The 20816-nt window shown below is 37.0% G+C and overlaps 1 protein-coding gene across 1 annotated transcript; it reads left to right on the top strand.

Moving 5' to 3' along the window:
* Positions 1–410: 410 nt before the first annotated feature.
* Positions 411–20435, top strand: LOC144446212 (succinate-semialdehyde dehydrogenase, mitochondrial-like). Its single transcript, XM_078136001.1, has 11 exons — positions 411–1005; positions 11856–11908; positions 13318–13510; positions 13694–13777; positions 15120–15290; positions 15667–15783; positions 16130–16273; positions 16676–16819; positions 17279–17437; positions 18938–19107; positions 19507–20435. Exons 1-11 carry the CDS (start codon positions 961–963, stop codon positions 19769–19771), a joined length of 1545 nt encoding a protein of 514 aa, XP_077992127.1. The 5' UTR covers positions 411–960; the 3' UTR covers positions 19772–20435.
* The last annotated feature ends 381 nt before the right edge of the window (positions 20436–20816 follow it).

The following is a 20816-nucleotide window of genomic DNA, read 5'->3' as shown; positions in this document are numbered from 1 at the left end:
TGTTTCATAAAATTAACATGCTTTTCACACGAAAACCCATATGCCCCTGCACTAACAAATATTGAAAATATTAGCGCCCCATTAGGCAGTGCGCCTCCATAGAAAATGAGAGAATCGGTTTCTCAAATGTTGCCGATTTCAGCACATCGCAACAATATTTTTTTCTTCTGTCTGTTGGAACAATTTTTTTCCATAAAAACCATTACGGGATCATATTATTTTTTTTCTCCTTCACCTACCGACAGTTTTTTCCCAAAAAAATCCTCCACCCCCTCTCCGAAATCAAATGGTTTGTCCCTACTAAGCTTACTGCATTAACACACACATAACGTGTTAGTTATCCGTGATTAACATCACCTATTTTGGTCCTCACATAATCAATATCTTGGCGCCATTTACGGCCAATATTTTTTTCTACCTGAGGAAAACGTTAGGTCAACACTGCGATCTGTTTCCTTGACAAAGATTAAAGTCGCGCGCCGCGGCCGTCGTATGAAAATCATATTTGATCACTGCAATCGGATTACGTTTTAGTCACTTGACAGTCACATGATCACATTGGCTCGAAGACAAGACTGCGTGCAGTGTATTGTTCCATGTGGTGCAGTGCAGTGGTGACCTTCACAATCCAGTATACACCGGCTTTGTTGTAAACAGGAAATCGAAACAAAACAAGTTACCGTGCATAGTTGGTAACAAGCAAGGTGAGGGGCGCAGTTTATCAAACGTAAAGTCATATTGCAGTCGCTACACTACTCCAACTTCTTAGCGTTATCACTGCACTGACTGAGCAGTGACATAGTGACGTGGAGAGGTCAAAGCCATCTCATCACAGCGTGGAGGGATACAGGTTACACAGCTGTAGATCAGCTGGGGCCACTATACAGTATACTGTATTCTGACGTAAACAACTTGTTTTGCGTTTTGCCTTCTTGTTGGAGAACCGTTGACGGCGATGCTATGGCAAAGGCTCTAGTTATATGCAGGCTGATGCTGCCACGACTGGTAGGTTAGATCTAGAGATATCATAATCATACATGTGGCTTGTCAACCTTTGTACCACCAACCAGTCCCTTATTGATATTAGCGTCTATCAACAGTACAGTATGACTTGCTGTGCCTTATGTAAGCTTGCATGCTGCATGTATATCCTCCAGGCCAGGTTAATGATTGCCGCCCGATTGCATGTACGTGTGAGCACTACGTGATTACGTTTTAGTCACTTGACAGTCACGTGATCACAGGCACTCGAATCAATCTGTATGATTTTTTTAGCACAACTGAACTGAGGTTCAGTAGTGCTGTAGGGATCGCCCGGCATCTGTCTGTCTGTCTGTCTGTCTGTCTGTCTGTGTGTGTAAACAACTTAAAGTCAAAAACCGCTGAATCGATTGCCATGATATTTGGTGGGTCCATTACCTTGGGTGTCTAGTTGGGAAATTGTTCAAATCAAAACGATCGCATCACAGGTGTGTGATTTGGGTCAAAAAATGTGATTTTTGGTCAAAAACTTAAACTCAGAAACTACTGGGCAGATAGGTGCGAAATTTAGTGGGAACATTCTTAAGGGGGTAGAAAGTAAGATTTGTTCATGACATGATGATTCCATCAGTAATATGCAAATTAGGGCTAAAAATGTGTCTTTTTGGTTGAAAATCTATAATTCCAAAACTACTGAGCAGATTGGGCTGAAATTTAATGGGAATGCATCTAGGTATGTATGGATTCAGGCCTGCATTCATGACCTAAAATCTTTCCCTGTGTATACAATTAGCAGTTTAAAGTGTACATGCAAAGGTTGATAATTTTTTTCGTAATTATGTTTATTTTGCTATAAAAATAAATGAAATTGCATTCATACCTCTAAATATTGCGCGCATTGGTAAGAAAGTCGCAAAAATACTTGCCCCCTTAATCCCCTGTGCTTCGACTAACTTCGGCACCTCAACCAGCTCACGAAAGGTGTCGATGTCCCACATGTTTCAAAAGCCTTCTAAGCCTTTGTGTAATGTTTACTTATGAATTACTAATTACGCTTGCCATATAGTATTATCTGTAACTGTACATATTGTGGTGTACCAGTTTAGTCTTCCGACAACAATGGTTCCTTGGTGTTTTGTCGGTAGCACCCGCAGTGAAACGATTACCCTACACACATTTCCGAGTGATATAACTGAGTAGGTGATAATGGGTGAAGGCAGTTGAAATCACGTAAAAACTGGACAGTGACGCCATACAGTGAAAGCCGGTAAATGTTTCCGGGGCCGGGGTTCTCCACGCCACCGGTGTAGCCATGGTCAAAGCGAAAAAAGGAAGACAAATAAAATAATTTGAAATGATGTTTTCAAGAAAGCAAGTTAGCTTCATAAAATATTTTCACTACAATAGCATTTGTTTTTAAACAATGCGTAGTCCGATTGTATGTTTTGATTTCCATGTTGCTGGGAGTCAATCGTTTTCATTGTGATACATCACATGTACATCGTCGGAATCATATCAAAGTAAAAAGACGCAACGCTCATTATAATGTTGCTATTTTTGTTCCCATTGTTTTGTCTACCTGAACAATTACTGTGTCATGCCAATCACATGTCAAAAGTGGATGGATACACCAAAGTACAGTCAGCACTAAGCTTCACGCTCCCAGGTCAAATAACTTCCACAACGTAAGACATGTCTATCCATAAAAAACTCAAACAAAAATGGTCGGAGACAATACACAATACACCACAGTACGGCCGGCTTCAGTAAACATGGGTCGTGCTTTGGAAGAAGATGAAACCACTTCATGTCACTGTGTGGATGGTAAATTAACGCAGTAAAAAATGATATAAAGTACGTGTACACATAGCTTTCAAGAGGGATGGTTATCCAACAAAACGTTCTACTCTAACGAATTTGTGGGTCTACTTTCGCGAAGATTTTGAATGGTGATTTTGGTCATAGATCGAATGTACTGTTACGACACATGCTACATTTGAACAACTTGAGAGAATATTATGGGGAACTCTTGAAGCCATTCTTATTCGATCTCTGTATGTTTGATGGGTATGGAAATATTAGATAATTTTCGTTTCGATTACATTGTCTGCAGGAGCTGTTTTCCACCCGTTGAATAGTTATGTCAACAAAGGACGCTGATAACAGTATGTTATTTATGTAAACAACACGGCTTCACTAGGACATACGCTGTATAACTTATAAGACAGCAAGGCATAGTCAGAAAACAAGCACTAAACTTGCATGGTGGATATTTAAACAGTGTACTCATTCACTACCACTATCGTTACTGCTAGCGGTCGGTTCGAATGAATTTGGCTAAATCACACCATCAGATGTTAATGCTGGAGTGTATTGCTCTAAGCTTGAGGAATCTGACCAATATTCAACGTCGGGTTCTGGCGAAAACTGGTTTTGAAGTTGACCTTCTGGTTCGATCATAATGGCTTTACATGTAAAGATACACTGACGAATGCGTTTGTGTTCCTGCATTGACGTCATAAAGTTCCAAATCCTGTCCTATCCATATGCAAATGAGAGGTACTTACCTGAAGGTGCTCTGTGGCTGAGCCGAGAGTGCCTCATTTTTCGCGCAATTTCTCGTGTTAGAATTATATTGTACTATTACAAACCCGATTTCCTGTATTTTTATGGCAAAATAAACATAATTACGAAAAAAAGTATGTACCTTTGCATGTACACTTTAAGTCACAACAGACAGAGGTTAATTACTATTAAAACGATTTCTCGCATCATTTAAATGACATGAAATGAAATGATTAGATTCTGAACTCCCTAATTTAATCATCTAGAAATGTACAAAATTGAAATTAGCTATCTTTAATTAAAATACTCAAGAACTATTGTCAGTGTACCATCTTTGGTGTTTGATCATCATCTGATGAATTAAGACTTATTGGACAAAAATGATTGGATCCCTTTTGACCCACTCAAGTATTTAGCTTAATTCATTGCTAGAATTGAACAGAGATGGAAGCTTGTTATAGTTTTAAAAGTCACTTTGTACACTTATTTCTTAATGCAATCTCTGTTTACTTAATACTTCCACGTGTATTTTCTCTAATTTAGAGGTGCTACAATTAATATAGAAGTACATTTCCACCTTTAAATTTTGTCCCTATCATGATTTGTCATTGTGGACTCTTTTTGTGTCTTTTTCACATCATTCAAATTTCTGTGCAAGTCATGACATGGTGTTTACATAAATGTCATTTGCAATATAGAGATGTTGATATGGAGAAAATTATTGTTCAAATATATCAAGAAGATATTGATTTTTAAGTAAGGGTATTGTTTGATGAATTAGCTAGAATAAATAGGGTGCAAAGTTCAGCAACTTGGTTATTTAGTTATTAAAGGAGATTTCTTCTTAGTGTGCAAATGCTTACAGGGTATATCAAGATAAATGACTGATCACAGTGTTTCCTGTTGAGATAGACACAATAAACACACAGACATCCCTTAATACACAGTTTCTGTGATTTACTTTGTTACATATATTTATTTGTATGTAGACTGTAGACAGTCGTTCATGCCTTTTTAGTCTACTTATGGATTGGGTTCCGTCTGTCCGTCCAGAGCCGTTTCTTGGAGATGCCTGGACCGATTTTTTTCAAACTTTGTACAGGGGCAACATACTATGGCATACATATGCACGTCAATTTGTTTTGTGATACGTGGCAACTGGCAACTTCCTTTGATTTTCAGTTCAGGGTAGAAATGGACTTCATTTTCAGTAATCTAGTCAGACACCATACTACTATTGGATTTGTGTCCTTGTTTGTTGATAATACTACTTCCATCTGCTTCTGCCATGACATCAGGTCATACTTAAACTTGCACCATTCAGCAGTTAACTTGTTATTGTCATCATTATCATTTGTCAGAAACTTATCTGCAAGGATGCCTATAGCTTCCACACCATATTCCTTGAAATCTGGACTGTTGGGTGGAGGTATGCCGCGAGGATGAAATATTGCAAATGAATTAAATATTGGTAATGAGGTATCCAAGCGAGCATCAACATTGTTGATGTGGTGTAACGCCTTGAAATATCTGCCATAGATGTTTCTGCTTCTGTTGTGAACCGCAAGTCTAAAGGTTTTAGTCTACCACCCTTGGAAAGGTCAATCTTTAAGTGCTCAATAGCACCATTGTTCTCCATCACTTCAACAAGTTTGCATTTGATATAATGAACAGTTGGCTGGATATGGCTGTAGTTGATTAGCTCTTGTTGAAAAGTTTTGCTTAACTCACTAAGTATGGGAAGAACATGATGAAGTATATACAAGATTGCTATAAATTTGAAGAGCCCAAATGCCACTGGGTCACCGTCTGTTGACTCCAATTTCTGAAGTGTGTGTAGTAATGGGACAATGTCCTGATAAACTGAACTTATTGCAGCATCAAATGATAACCACCACGTTTGGCAAGCTCTTTTGAACCTCTTTGTCACAGCTGCTCTTGTAGCTGAAGTGGTCATCTTGATGTTCTTTAGTTTTTGTTGTGTCATCAAAATACATTTTTGTACACTGCCAATTTTTTTGGGAGTACTCGAACAACTGTGTCACTATTGTCTCTACATTTGAAATACAGTTCAATGTTTTATTTGTGTCAGTGCATGCTAAGGCCAGTCTATGGTATATACAGTGGACAGAAACAAGTTTTGAGTTGACATCTTTCAGTCTTTTGGCCAGCCCATTGCGTTTGCCAACCATTACACTGGCACCGTCGGTTACTAAGCCTCTCTCAGGTCTTGTAATGATAGTTCAAGATACCTCAACTTTTCACACAAAACACCATAAATAGTCTCTGCATTTGCTGAGTCAGACTTTTCTAAGAGATTTTCTATGAAGAGAAAGTCAACTTCAACTTGGTCAGTACCATTGTTAAAAAACTGTATAAAACCAATGTTCCAATACAGCTACGTCTGTCATGTCATCAATTAACAATCCATAGCATTCAGCCTTATTTACCATATCTACAATTGACTTCAAAATGGTATCGCCAATCACTGTATATATTTCACGTAATGATGCAGGGGACCTGCGCTTAAACCCATGTAGTTCACTTAATCCAAGTCTCTCTATTAGGGTAAGTGGTGAATCGGTTTTGCTGTTGGAAATGAGTTCTTTGGCCAACCAGTATGCAGAATAAAAGCCTTGACTAAGATGTCTTGGAGCCAATATGATCATCAAATGTGTCATTTTTGAATCTGACAGATGGTTTCTTAGAGAATATTTATTTTGTACATAAAGTGCTACATGTTTTCTTCCTTTCTTGGACAGCGGTATCAAACTAAGTCAAAGGTCACAATCTGTTGTCACATGATGTATTTCTTACGAAGAGTTCATGGCAGTTTACTAGGTTTTGTAGTCTGAGAACCGGAAGTATTCATTTATAATCCGTTTTGTAAATCATTATGAACATTACAAACTGTCTTTGACTAAATTTCACATCATTTCTGTCATCATCTCGAAAAATGTAGCTGGATAAATGACAAGAGTAGGCGGGTACTTTCTCCTGCGTCCGGCTTCTAATGAAACCCATTCGGTTACAGGTCGTTTCGCCCCATTGCCAGTTCGCACCTACTTAGTCGTTTCGCCCCAGCGGTTTAGTCGTTTCGCCCCATAGGTTTGGTCGTTTCGCCCCATGTGGTAAACAATGGTTATGGGTTAGAATACGCAGTTTTGAGACAGTGCTTTCCCACGATCGAAACATTACGGCCACATTAGTAAAACAAATTACGGTATTTTTTCAGTTTACTACGTAGTATCTCCTGTTACTAAACCAAGTAATGATTAAAACCACTGACACATGCCGTGTTTATAGGTCAACTTGAAGTTGAAGTAGAACCTTTGTCCATGAGTACGGACGATCATTCCGACTTTTTTGCAATTTTCATTACATGTACATGTAACTTGTCTTTTAATTTCATGATGTCGCCCTATTCTGAAGTGAACAAGTTCTCTCTACCCATTCGCCTTGAAACGTAAACGGGTTGGGTTGTACATGGTTTTGATGCGAGGTTGTGTATCAACCGACCAGATCACGGTAAAACTTCAAGCAAACTTGCTTGCTATTAATATTCCTGATGTAAGATGATATGTCCCTGTCTGTCGTGTAAGCAACTTGTAGTCCCAGCTCCTGTACTTTCCTCCAGAGCGCTTGGGTCCAGTGGAACAGACAACCGGATATTTCAACGTCGGGGAAAACTTTGCTGAAAGCTTTCAACATCGCCATTTCGAAGTCAATTACCAGGCACTGGAACCGGATGGTTTCGTCATTGGCTCCTAACACGATTTTCAGTTCTTTAAGAATGGCCCTGTAGTCCGACTTTTTCTTTCCTGACATACAATGTAAGGACGAAAACCAAAGGGACCTGTTTGATATTGTCTCCGTATTGGATGAACGCGTTGACTGAGAATAGTTGCTTGAACGGCGATTGCACCAATTTAAAAGTTCCGTCCGCATACCAGGTCTTTGATTTTCGAAGTAAGTTCAGCTGTTTATGGGATGATAGCACGAGATGTCGCCGATCTTTAACTTTGACGTCTGCGACAAGGAAGTCATCGGGGATATGTTCCATGTTCAATTCGAAGTGCAAATCTTTTGGATCTTTTGGGCGGCTCTGTTGTCTGAAACGATTTGTAGCTCTTGTAAGGTTGGTTGTTGTAGGGAGGGATGGACAGGGAGCAGCGCTGATATTTTCAAGGAGAACCTCGGTGACGATGGCGGATGCTGGCTTGTAGGGGTTCTCAGCTGCCTTGGTCTTTATAGTTGCAGTGATTTTCGTGACGATGTGAGTTCCTGGCTGTGCTGCATGGTTGTGGTTTTTCTTCCCTACGATAAACTCCTGTCCTTTCTGAATAACGGTGGTGCGACAGGGGTTTCCTTTTGGACGAACTGTACATTGCCAGTTGATGGTGTTCTCGTCTCTATGTCGCTTCACGTTAAATGAATATCCACGGTTGTCCACCAATTTCTTGGAGGCTCTTTTCGTACCCTGATTGATGATTTCGAAAGCTATCTCGAAATCCTCGGCTTCTGCAGAAACTGTCGAAGGCTCTCTGATTTCAGATTCTTCCAGTGGCGATGGTCTTGATTCGATTATGTACATTTCGTCAAGACAGGAATCGACTTCCATTGCATCTGATGGTGTTGCTGGTGATGGTGGTACTGTTGACAACGGTGTTGCTGGCGGTGGTGGTACTGGTGACGGTGGTACTGATGACAGTGGTGTTGCTGGCGGTGGTGGTACTGATGACAGTGGTGTTGCTGGCGGTGGTGGTACTGTTGACGACGGTGTTGCTGGCGGTGGTGGTACTTGTGCCGTTAGTGAAGATGGTTGAGAAGTGTCCATCAATTCACACGTAGTCACGGCCGACATCTCATTCCTAGTCATCTTACTGATACAACATTTACATTTCCACTGGAACTTTTCTCCTCTTGCCATAGCTTGTTTATAGAAAGCTAAAGTAATTCATGTAACAAATTTAGACAAAGAATATTTCAGTGACAGCATTTAAAGTTAGGTAATAAAAATTGCAACAATACTCTCAGTACCAGCCTAACATAGAATCAGAACACATGTTTTCAAATTTTGTTTGTTTTTCTGTTTAAATTGCCGAATAGTGTGAAATGATACGTATAGAATAGAGCCCGGTGGAAAGGTCAATACCTCAATAATATGTACATGTACTCTATAGTATATGATTAACTACTGTGCGCAGAGGTAAATTCGTAGCATTTTACTGATTCGCCTTGGCAACTGCACGTGAAAAGTGACCCGCCCTACATTTGTAGTTACAGTGTATACCGGTCCGACCACCTATGTCCCTGCAATGATGTCGGGACTATCAGACAGAATGTACTTTCTGCAGCGTGTTAAAAACTTTATGAACAACCTAGTGGGTTTGACCTTCTTTAACCTATTGGTACTTCCAGCCTACGACGACTTAAAACAGATACACAATATCAAACCAGAGTTGGGAATGCGTGAATCTTTAGGGAGTGCAGAACTTTATTTATTTGCAGTGGACTGGGCACTTGAATTCTTTTTTATTGTGCCACTTGAGGTACTGTAATGTAATACACGATATCAACATACATTTATTGTTGTTGTGAAAGTGACATATAAAAGTAGATCAGGTCATCTTTTTGTCTGTGTTTGCATAGTTGTTTTTGTCTGATTTTGTCTTTTGCGAAATGTTCATTGTCAGCTCAAAAGGACACCAATAGGTACAAATGTATACATGTACATGTCAAATTATCAAAATGGCACATCTTTGTTTTTGTAACATGTAGGTTCAGAGACATTTATAGAGAAATGCTATTGAATTGAATTGAATTGTTAGCTGTATTCTATTATCATGGATTAATTCATTCTTTCATATACAAAAGTTTTCATTGAGAAAGTGTGTGTACATGTAAATTTCTTCAATGTACCATTTATGCTGGTACCACGTTACTACATGCATATTTTGCAAACTGCTGATGCATTAATGTTGTCACAGTTTTTTGGTTGCGATGGATTCAGTGTTGCATACATGTATCAATGTATGTTCAAGAAATTGAAGCAGGCTTTATTTATTTATTAATCTTCCATATACAAACACCATTTCAGTGCATTAATAACACTGTTCTCCCAATGGAACCTGTTGAACACAGAAAAAAAGGACAAACCAGGACAAAAAGTTACAGACGCACAGTGTACTTTAAAAGTAATCCACCCACATTACCAGACTACATTCTTAAGATGTCTTTTAAATATCGATGAGTTCGGATCTGATCTTATGGATAGGGGTAGATTGTTCCATAGAACAGCACCACTATAATGCCTGTTTCCGATATTCAGTAACTGTAGGGATGTACATTTGTATATGTTACCTTTACTGGCCTGTCTTGTGTTTTGAAGATGAATTTGGTTAATTTCTTGCCCCTTATAAATCTATAAGTAAGTAAGGTTACAATAAATGATATACATATACATTTGTACATGTATAATACAGTTTATACCATGCACAAACCAAGTTGAACAAAAAATATGGAATGTATACATGTACTCTGGTCGTTCTACATCACATGCATCCATGTCACAACAATACATGTATGTATGTCACTGTGTTTGAAACATTCAAAACATTCAAAGTTGCCATTACTTTCGGTGATTTTTCACTGATATTACTGGCACTGTTATTCTCCAATATTTTTCTTCATTCAGCCAGAAAATACTCCTGACCTAAAGGTTGTCACTACATGTACATGTACTCATTGTGACAAACGCCCCTTAAGTCACTCGTACTTGTCTTGGCTGAACAAAGAAATATATGGGGAATAACATCGAAATATTGTCTAAAATTGTCATAGCCAGGTCCAGTGCAATGACTATCAAAACTAATAATCATCAGAATTTGAATAATATACCACTCATAATAGTTTTGTTATAAATGGCAAGTGATGATTGTCAGCCGTAGTAGCAGGATATCATAACCAAATGAATATGTTATATTGGTTATTGGTCTACTGTAATGTTTGTACATTTGTACATGCTTGTATGTGACAATACTTTGCTTCCTTGCTCTTGCACACATGCGTATGGACATACATACATGTAGTGGTTTCATTCAAACCTTGCACAAATATCCAAGATAAAACATGTACCATTGTGCCATGAAAAAACTAAATGGTTACCCCCCCACCCCCCCCCCCCCCCAAAAAAAAAAAAAAATTGTTTCTGGTCAGCACGCCGAACACTTAAATACCCTTGCGTCATCATTTTTTTGTGTTTGTCCAGCCCATGCAGTCTGCAGATTCAAGAGGAAACACAAAATAACCCTCCCTACGTCAGTGAAGACAACTGCAGAGTCAATTACGAACAAGCACACATACACACTTGCTCTAAAGTACTATTAGATTGAGTGACAGGGTTGTTGGGAATTAAAAAAATAACAATAAAAACGAAATAACCATGTCGTCGCACCACTTTAGACAAAATGTCCCGACCAGAAATGAATCTTTTTTTTTTGCCTTAGAGGGCACATTTTGATGTGGATCCACTCACTCACTCACTCACACACACACACACACAACACACACACAACACATACATTGTACGCATACATGCATGGCACGTAATGTGTTAAATATCCTGTGATGTAATAAAACATTCCCAAATAACAATATTGTCATTTTCATATAATTAATTACTTAATTGTATTCTTTGACTAGATGTATACACATAAACATGTAAAACGTACACTTGCTAGCAATTGATTAGTTGCCACATGTGTTACATTATTGCTTTGTGTCAATTTATGGCCATTTTTTATGAAACACAAATGACAGTGCTGTCTTGAATATGTACGTATGTATGTATGTAAAGTCAGTCTCTAAGTATACATACATTTTCTCGTAAACTTTGCATGTTAAATCCAACATGTAGTACATATGGCTGAAGTACATTGTACACAATTTGAAGTCCAATCGGGAACTTGCAATCCAGACTGAGCATGCTCAGACGCAAAGGACTATGAGGTTATCGTAATACCTAACCTGGAGCTATCAATAAAATAAACCTCCCACAATGTTCAGGGTAGCTATGAATTGATTATAGTTGGTTATAAACAATGTAACAATATTGTTTATAATACTAATTGACTAGTATTTATTATTACATTTCCCATGATGCAACATTCAACATGGCAGGTTTGCAAGTTCCCTATTAAGGGTATTGATGAGTATGTTGTTTGTACTGTAACAGCTTTGACTATGAAATATACTTATTTATTTACTTGTATTTTAATTAGTACAACTATTGTTTATCTTTCCAACAGGTCTTTAATTGTAAAGTTGGAACCAGAGTTTTATCAAGCATGGCAGGAAAAAAGTAAGATAATTATATTTTTGATTATCACAACGTACCTACATGTATTCCTGTGTGTAACACTTTCTGTTAATGAACATATTAATATATTACTACATGTATATATTTTCAATTTTCATACCTCTAAACATTCCTCTAAAAACATTGTCCAATAATACTACAAAACTAGAGAGACTATAGTTATTCATTTATGCAACACAGTGTTTCCTACACCTCACAGTTTTTTGTAAAAAATACAGACACCGATACATTTGTAGCATGCAAGCATGTAATAAATATTATGGATGATATATAATATATAATATGTATGATACATTTTATCTTATATCTCACTGAACACACATCAACATCACTGTCAGATGAAACAGGAAGACTCAAACAAAAAACTGTTTGTTTTTGTTCACAGTGAGCTAAAATGTAACATTTCATTTTCATGCACGCTACAAGAGCCTGTATTTAGTCCCCGCCGGACAAACTCCGGACGGACAAACTCCGTACTGGGACTTATGGATTGGGTTCCGTCTGTCCGTGCGTCCGTGTGTCTGTCCGTCCGTCCGTCCGTCTGCAGCCGTGTCTTGGAGATGCCTGGACTGATTTTTTTCAAACTTGGTACAGGGGCAACATGCTATGGCATACATATGCACATCAATTTGTTTTATGAAACGATCCAATATGGCTACCTAGCAGCCATTTTGTTTGTGAATTTTCCCTTTCCAAAGCCATAACTGAGACATGCTTGAACAGATCTCATTCAAAGTTGGGATTAGGACAGTGTTCTATGATATACATGTGCATGTACATTGTTGTCGTGATACAATCAAATATGGCTGCCTGGCAGTCATTTTGTTTGCAAATTTTCCATGTCCAAAGCCATAACTCAGACATGCTTGAACAGATCTCATTCAAAGTTGGTATTAGCATAGTGTTCTATGACATACATGTGTATATCCATTTTCATCGTGATACAATCCGATATGGCTGCCTGGCAGGCATTTTGTTTGTGCAGTTTTCATGTCCAAAGCCATAACTCATACATGCTTGAACAGAGTAGTGATATCAAAAACAACCATATGAGGCCAAACAACATTAACCAGGTTTGAAAATGACAACATAAACTGCCAGTTCCTTAAAACCCAATCCATAGCGGGGACTATGTCATTTACAATGGCTTGTTTGTTTGTGTCATTTGTGTAACATTGTATACAGTAAAAAAAGGTGCCACTTAATTGAAACTCTAAGAAGCTCTATACTCTTTCTCGTTTGTTTGTATCACCCCACATCATATCAAAAATATAAGTCATTGCGCCACTGAGAAATTATAAATCATGTTGAATATCACATTATACTTTGCTACCTCCGCATTTAAACCCCAATGTGAGTCCCCACATGTTTTACTGTTACTTTTTTTGCAGTCCACTGTTTTTCGACAAAGCTTACATTGGTGGTAAGTGGACGTCTGCACAAGATGGGTCAACGTTTGAAGTCAGGAATCCATCTACAGGGGAATTACTGGGTTCAGTGCCAGACATGAAGGCTTCAGATGCTGAGATGGCCGTCAAAACAGCTTATGAAACATTTCAGACTTGGAAAGGAACTTTACCAAAGGTATACATGTATATCAGCATTGTACAGCCATTTTGTAGTGTTGCACTGACAGTCACCTAATTTCAAATTTATTCAAGCAGTTTATTCATGATTTTGTGATGATAAATTATACAAATGTGGCTAGACTATTGAGTGTTTTTCATGACTCCAAACTCATCCATGTTTACAAATCTCTTTTTATAGGAGAGACAGGTGATGCTAAGGAAGTGGGATGAATTACTTCACAAAAACAAAGAAAACCTTGCTAAAATTATTACCATGGAGATGGTAAGTCATTCAAAGTAATTGTCAATATATATCCATGTATCTGCAAAATGTAACTTTGAATTTGTTGTCATTGAGTTTACCCTATTCCTAACTTATACCTTTATAGTGATAACCATCATTCGGAAGAGATGCAGGTGTTAAAATGTGGTATGGGGTTGAGATAATTGGTTGGTATGGCATTTGGTGGGAACACATTAACCCAGGAATTTGTCCTATATTGTAGTGGTAGTATGGTAGTAGTAGTACATGTAGTAGCAGTAGAGTTGTTCATTGCTATGACATACCATTGTGATATGCCAAATACAATTAATATTTACAAATAAGAAAGAATTGTACACAAATACATCACTGGCTACTTATTAGCCTTATAAGTCACCATTTTCTACAGAAACTGGAAAAAATGGAAAGCAAAAATGGCGAACAAAACGCAGTACAAAACAAAACATTATTATTATTTAATTCTTAAAGAAATGTGCTACACTACGTCTCAGCGCATTGTACAATAAAATGAAATGATTACATCTTCTTGAGTATGTGTAGTTAATAAATTTACAAGCTTTTGTCTTATTACTCATGATAAAGTGTCTTTAATACATTACACATCTTAAGCAAACACTCTGTGACAAGACAGCATGCAGCATACAACTGCAGTTAGTACCATTCCTAACATATTAATTTGAAAACTTTTTTCAGCTGGCAAAAATAAAATCAATTTCTATTCGTGGCTTGATATAAAATGTTATAGGACATATCAATTCTGTTTTCAATATTTCCATACCTGTATAACGATGACAAGGAAGTCAACAACACCTTCAGATTTCTGCAAAATGCAGGTTGCTGTAAATAACATTATGCTGCTGTAAAAGCTTTTCTAAGTAAATTTATTCAGTCTGTGCCTGAGTCTCCTGCTTACCCAGTTTTCATGCACGGTGATGTTAAATGATGTGATATGTGTTTATTGTCTCTCTCTCTCCCATATATACTAAGTATATGGCTTATATACCCCAGTTTATTTATAAATCACTGCCTGTACAGTAACACATTTTAAAAGTATTTAATAACATTTTATTGGGCTTATTACAAAGATGCAACATTTTTGATAGATGTTTTTAAGTTATCAATTTCAAAACTCCCAATTTCTTAATATGTGCATTAATTTAATTTTTCTAACCACAATATGAAAATCTACTCTGAATATTTTGCAAGTATTTTTTGTATGCCATCAAAAAAATCTGTTTTTTGTTTTCTAAACCTTGAAATACAACTTTTTTTACCTTCATCAAAATCCATATGACCCAGTTATGATATGTGCATACAAACTAATAAATCTGGTGTTTTGTAGGGAAAACCACTCAATGAGGCAATAGGAGAAATCAACTATGCAGCCAGTATGGTTGAATGGTTTGCTGAAGAAGCCAGACGTATTTATGGCGACACCATCCCAGCCCCTGTCAAGACTAAACGAATCGTAACCATCAAACAACCAATTGGTGTGGCCTGTATGATAACTCCTGTAAGTGGTAACAAAGTGTACTGTTGATATGTGAGAGTACATGAACATGTAGCTGTAATGTTCAGTATTTTTTAAAGCAATGTTTTCAATGTGACAAAAACTGCTTTGATAAGAGTATACTCACCTGGCTTAAGCTTTCTATAAATTCCATGATTATACAATTAATGCTACTCTCTCTCTCTCTGGATGGGTGTGTGTGTGGGGGGGGGGGGGGGGTGTTTGTTGGGAAAAACAGGATAAAATTATTTGATCTGTAGATGAATTGGAAGTTAAAAATGGGGTTGCTGTGAATTGAAACCATAGACATGCTTCCAGCCTCAGTGACTCAATGTTACAGTTAAATAATCATCCCCATCTCTTTTCCCCCACTCTTCAGTGGAATTTTCCAAGTGCTATGATAACCAGAAAGGCTGCAGCAGCCATGGCAGCTGGATGTACTATTGTATTGAAACCTTCAGAAGATACTCCATACTCTGCCTTGGCATTAGCTGAGGTAATGTGAAAACTTTTGTATGCAAATCTCATCATTAATATTTAAATAGTTACACTTACTGTTCTATGATTTAAATTTAGTATACATTTCATCGTGAATGTTCTAATAATTGCATGTAGTGTTCTAGGAAGTAATTAAATTCATTATGCAAATTAAATCATGAATATTCAGATAATCACTTATCATTGTTGAAAGATCAATATTATACCTATATTCATCTTTGAAACAGTTCTACCATATGATGACAAGAGCCAAGTTTCATTATTTAGCTTATGCAAATATGATATTGCCATATACTGTTTACAAAAATAAAGGAAATATGTTTTTTTTATATTTTATACTTCAGCTTGCTGAACAGGCAGGTATACCTCCTGGAGTTTTCAACGTTGTGACAAGTTCACGTACCAGTACACCAGAAGTAGGAAAAGTTCTTTGTACACACCCAATGTCAGCAGGTATATCCTTCACTGGTTCTACTATGGTTGGAAAGGTAAGGAATATGTTGAATACCACCCCCAGTGGTGGATTATATCACTTTACTTCAGTCACTTTTCCCTAGTGAACATCTTTCTGCTTCTGTGGTGAATAAGTGCCTTCACATTTGCTATTTGTTCAATCAGATGACATTATACATGTAGTTCTCCAGAAAAGACAAAACGTTTTTTTTTTGACCTGCGGTAGTGACAACAAAATATATAAAAAGATCCCAAGGGTAAAAGGTGACAGAAATATTGATGTGTCTGTTTTCCTTGAAAATATTATTTTTGTTGAAGTCTTTTGGCAAAATTCAGAATTGCTTGCCCGTCAAATTATGTACAACATTGGTATTCATACTATGTAAAACTTAAGTAAACCTGTACAGACTAATTACATAATATTTTATGTTGTCTAGATATTGATGAAGCAAGCTGCTGAGGGAGTCAAACACGTTGCCATGGAATTAGGTGGACATGCTGCCTTTATTGTCTTTGATTCAGCTGATGTAGATGCTGCAGTCCAAGGTGCTATGGTTTCCAAATTTAGAAACACTGGCCAGGTAAGATACCAGACCAGGATTGAATTGGATTTAAGCAATATGTATAAGATGTGGGAAAATTAACTAATTTTAAAAAGGATTTAAGTTTTTTTGCATTAATATATCCAGTGATAGTGACAAATGTTACAATTACGATGTATTTTCCAATCAGAGAAACTTTTTGAAATTTGGCTTCTTGAAATCAAAATATAAAACGACAAATTACATGTTGTATGTACAACATACATATAACATGTATATTGTTTTAGCAGCGTGAGGGCTACATTTTCCACCTTTTTCTGAAATAGACCAAATTTGGATAGAATATTACTGCACACAATCTTCCCTAAACCTACATATCTTTTCTGGACTAAAAAAAAGAACAAAATTATGTAGATACATGTATAAGGATATCCATGTAATATAAAGTTTATATCGTAAAGGTTTAAACTGTAAATTTTTTAATACACCGTATTTCAGGCATGTGTAGGTTCTAACAGGTTCTTGGTTCAAGCTGGTATCTATGACAAGTTCTGTGCCAAACTTGCTGAGACTATGAAGGCTACTTTGAAAGTCGGAGATGGTTTTCAAGAGGGTACAACAATTGGGCCACTGATAAATGAAAGAGCCGTTGAAAAGGTGAGGAGCGCAGTCTGATTTACTGGTACAGCTAACAATGTTTCAAGTGATACATTACTTAAATATTCAGTAGGAAGTTTAGTCTTGCTGCTAGACGTTCTGGCTTTCTTCTGATATGATAAGCGAAGGAAGTTCAATGTGTGAACGAAGTTCACAGTGAGGGGTTGCCCGAACGTCTAGCTAATGCCATTTTCAGATGACATTCCATTGAGATGATGTATGGCCGTGGGTTAGGCCATGTATGCATATATATATGTTAATATATTCACTAACTCATGACCTCTATAATGCGTACATACTAATGTCCAATATCACATGATGATAACAAACTACTAACTACTATGTCTTATTGGTTTATGGTAATTGTGAGTTTGATGAATGTGTAGACGTTGTCTTTCATACATTTCAGTTAAAGCATTGGTGGTTATTTTTACAAGCCCCTCGTTAAGCTGAATATGCATGAAAAAAGTGGCTATTGTCCTCTGTTTGTGTGTGTTGTCAATGTGGTTCTCTGATTGGCAGTTATATATATCCCTGAACTGCAGAGATGACTTTTGCTAGACTTTGGATGTTCCATTCTCGATAGTGATGTTCGGTCGTGTGTTGTAGTGTATCAGAAGAACACCAGAGGTCTAGCAGCTAGACTATTGGTAGTTGTGATGTAGGATCAAATGCTAATGTAAGGGACGATCACACAATATTGCTCAAGCTCAATAACGATCTTCATTCTTTAAAGTTAAAAAGCCCTCCCCCTCCCCGAAGCAAACATATACAAGTGACACATTGACATGTATTTCAATTGATACAGTGTAAAAACCACAGTAAACACATTAACATACTAACTGGAAACCCAACATTGTATATCATATTAGAAGTAAATTTTAACAAACTTATCAATGTGTCAGTAGTAAATACAGAACCCATTTTCATTGAAAACATAAAAATTTTCAAAATTTTGTTAGAAGTGCAGAAGTGAAGTTCAGCAATCTCATTGACGTCAGAACCCCCCCCCCCCCATGAATGAAGTTTGTTTTTCTGAGCTTGTGTGACATTCTGTGGTTGTTCCTTAAGAAATGGGTTTACAAATGACATATAACAATGTAGTGTCAAGGTAATATCCAAGTGCTTAAAGCTGCACTAGCTGCAACTAGAATGTGTGGGTTTTTTTTGAAACTGTTAATTTAGTTATAATAATTTACTCATAATATCGTACACTCTGCACAATATTGAATCACCTGTAGGTAAACATAGTTTTGTAGCTTTAACACGTAATATGGTACAATAAATCCAATCTAATCAATGCTGATTGTGGGTTCTGAATCCAAAAACTAGTCCCAATGCAATCATGATTTCAACCTGTTAATGTTATGCACAAAATTGACATGTATATGTACAATGTCAACTTATTGGTATTTCATACCGATTTCTAGTAAATATATTATTGGTTGTCAGATCAAAGAAGTAACATGCAAGTTATGCGATCGTTTATTTGCTATACAGGTAGAACGCCATGTGAAGGATGCTGTGGAAAAAGGAGCTAAAGTGTTACTCGGAGGAGAAAGACACAGTCGAGGTGGAAACTTTATGGAACCTACTCTATTGGGTGATGTTACCACAGAGATGGTGGTCACTCAGGAAGAAACATTTGGACCATTAGCACCAATTATCAAGTAAGTATATTCAATTGATCTCTTGTATGTTCGGAACTTTTCAAGACCAAGTCTGGTGACAAATGTCATGTCACTCAAATTTTTCTTGGCTGAAAGAAGAAAAATATTTGGAATAACATCTAAGTATTTTCTTGGCAATGATTTTATAGAGTGCTTAGATGAAATGATCCCGAAGAAAGTAACCTTTTAAAGCTATCCCTTCATATACTGTAGGATTTTAAATATTGCTTTCCAGCTGTTTCAGTAATGGTCCTGTAAATAAATGCATGTCATTATAGTAATTATATGCATATTATATGCAAATTAGCCCCTATGCCTTGCAAAAATCCTGGGGAGATCACTGACCCACTTTAGATTAAATTCTAGGTGTGAAAATAACGGTTGTTGTTCTGTTAACAGATTTAACACAGAAGAAGAGGCTGTTGCCATTGCTAATTCCGTGAATGTAGGGTTGGCTAGTTATTTCTACTCAAACAACATATCTCAAGCATGGCGTGTTGCTGAAGCCCTGGAAGTAGGAATGGTTGGCGTCAACGAAGGACTGGTGTCTACAGTTGAAACACCTTTCAGTGGTTGGAAAGAATCTGGTCTGGGTCGTGAAGCTTCCAAATATGGCATTGAAGAATATCTACAAATAAAATCAATTGTATTTGGATGTATTTGATGACCGCGCTTGGTCAAATTGCAGGGCAGAAAAACGAAAAAAATTATATATACCAAAATCTTGTAAATTTGTTCCCCCATTGTATTATTTTGCAGATAGGAAACATGTTACATGTTATTTTGTTTAATTTTGATAAATGACATGTTAGTATGCACTAAGAGTGTAAATGGCATGATAATATATGCATTAAAGTACAAATAGTTTTGTGATGTTTTAATCAAATGTCTAGCGTTGTATACAGTCAATTCACATATCCATTGTTGATACACATACATGCATGTATGTACACAAAGATATGCATTATGCTATTGCAATGGTTGAATGGTTAAGGGGACTATTTGTAATCTACATTGGTGGCTTGATGTTCACCATGTACTGCCATTTCTTTCTGATTGGCCAAAGTCCTCGCACAAGATTTAAACCACTGTTTTACCATGATCAACCCAGTTGTATGAATTGGAGACTTGAGAAGAGAGTTAATATTCTCATGAAGACTTTAATCCTGTTCAATTATTGGCAGCAGGGATTTTACTACTTTTACAGAGAGTTCACAGGGTTGTACTGTTTTAGGTCTGTGTTAGGAATTATGATTCTATAATGTTTAAATGATTAGATGAAGAGATTAAATCATAGATACACATTTTGCCGAACAAATGTAAATCAATCAACATAATAAAAGTTATGTTAATTGCACTCAAAAGTTATTCATCTCTTGTGCTTCAAAAGTTGGATGACCATTATTCTTATGCTGGCATGCATGTGTGTGTGTATGTATGTATGTATGTATGTATGTATGTATGTATGTATGTACCTGTCTGTCTGTCTGTCTGTCTGTATGGATGGATGGATGGATGTATGTATGTATATATGTACCTGTCTGGATGGATGGATGGATGGATGGATGGATGGATGGATGTATGTATGTATGTATGTATGTATGCATGCATGCATGTGTGTGTGTGTGTGTCGGTGTGTGGATGCATGTATGTATGTATGTATGTATGCTATGTATATGTATGTTTAGTGTATGTATGTATATATGTAT

This window comes from Glandiceps talaboti, chromosome 1 (assembly GCF_964340395.1).
Source record: "Glandiceps talaboti chromosome 1, keGlaTala1.1, whole genome shotgun sequence".
Classification (NCBI taxonomy): domain Eukaryota; kingdom Metazoa; phylum Hemichordata; class Enteropneusta; family Spengelidae; genus Glandiceps; species Glandiceps talaboti.
The sequence above is the reverse complement of the archived record's forward strand: the minus strand, read 5'-3'. Positions and strand labels throughout refer to the sequence as shown.

Coding starts and splice junctions, on each gene's coding strand:
- LOC144446212 (XM_078136001.1), top strand. CDS start 961: ATGGCAAAGGCTCTAGTTATATGCAGGCTGATGCTGCCACGACTG. Junction 1,006..11,855: donor GGCTGATGCTGCCACGACTG/GTAGGTTAGATC, acceptor TCTTTCCAACAG/GTCTTTAATTGTAAAGTTGG. Junction 17,438..18,937: donor ATGAAAGAGCCGTTGAAAAG/GTGAGGAGCGCA, acceptor TTTGCTATACAG/GTAGAACGCCATGTGAAGGA.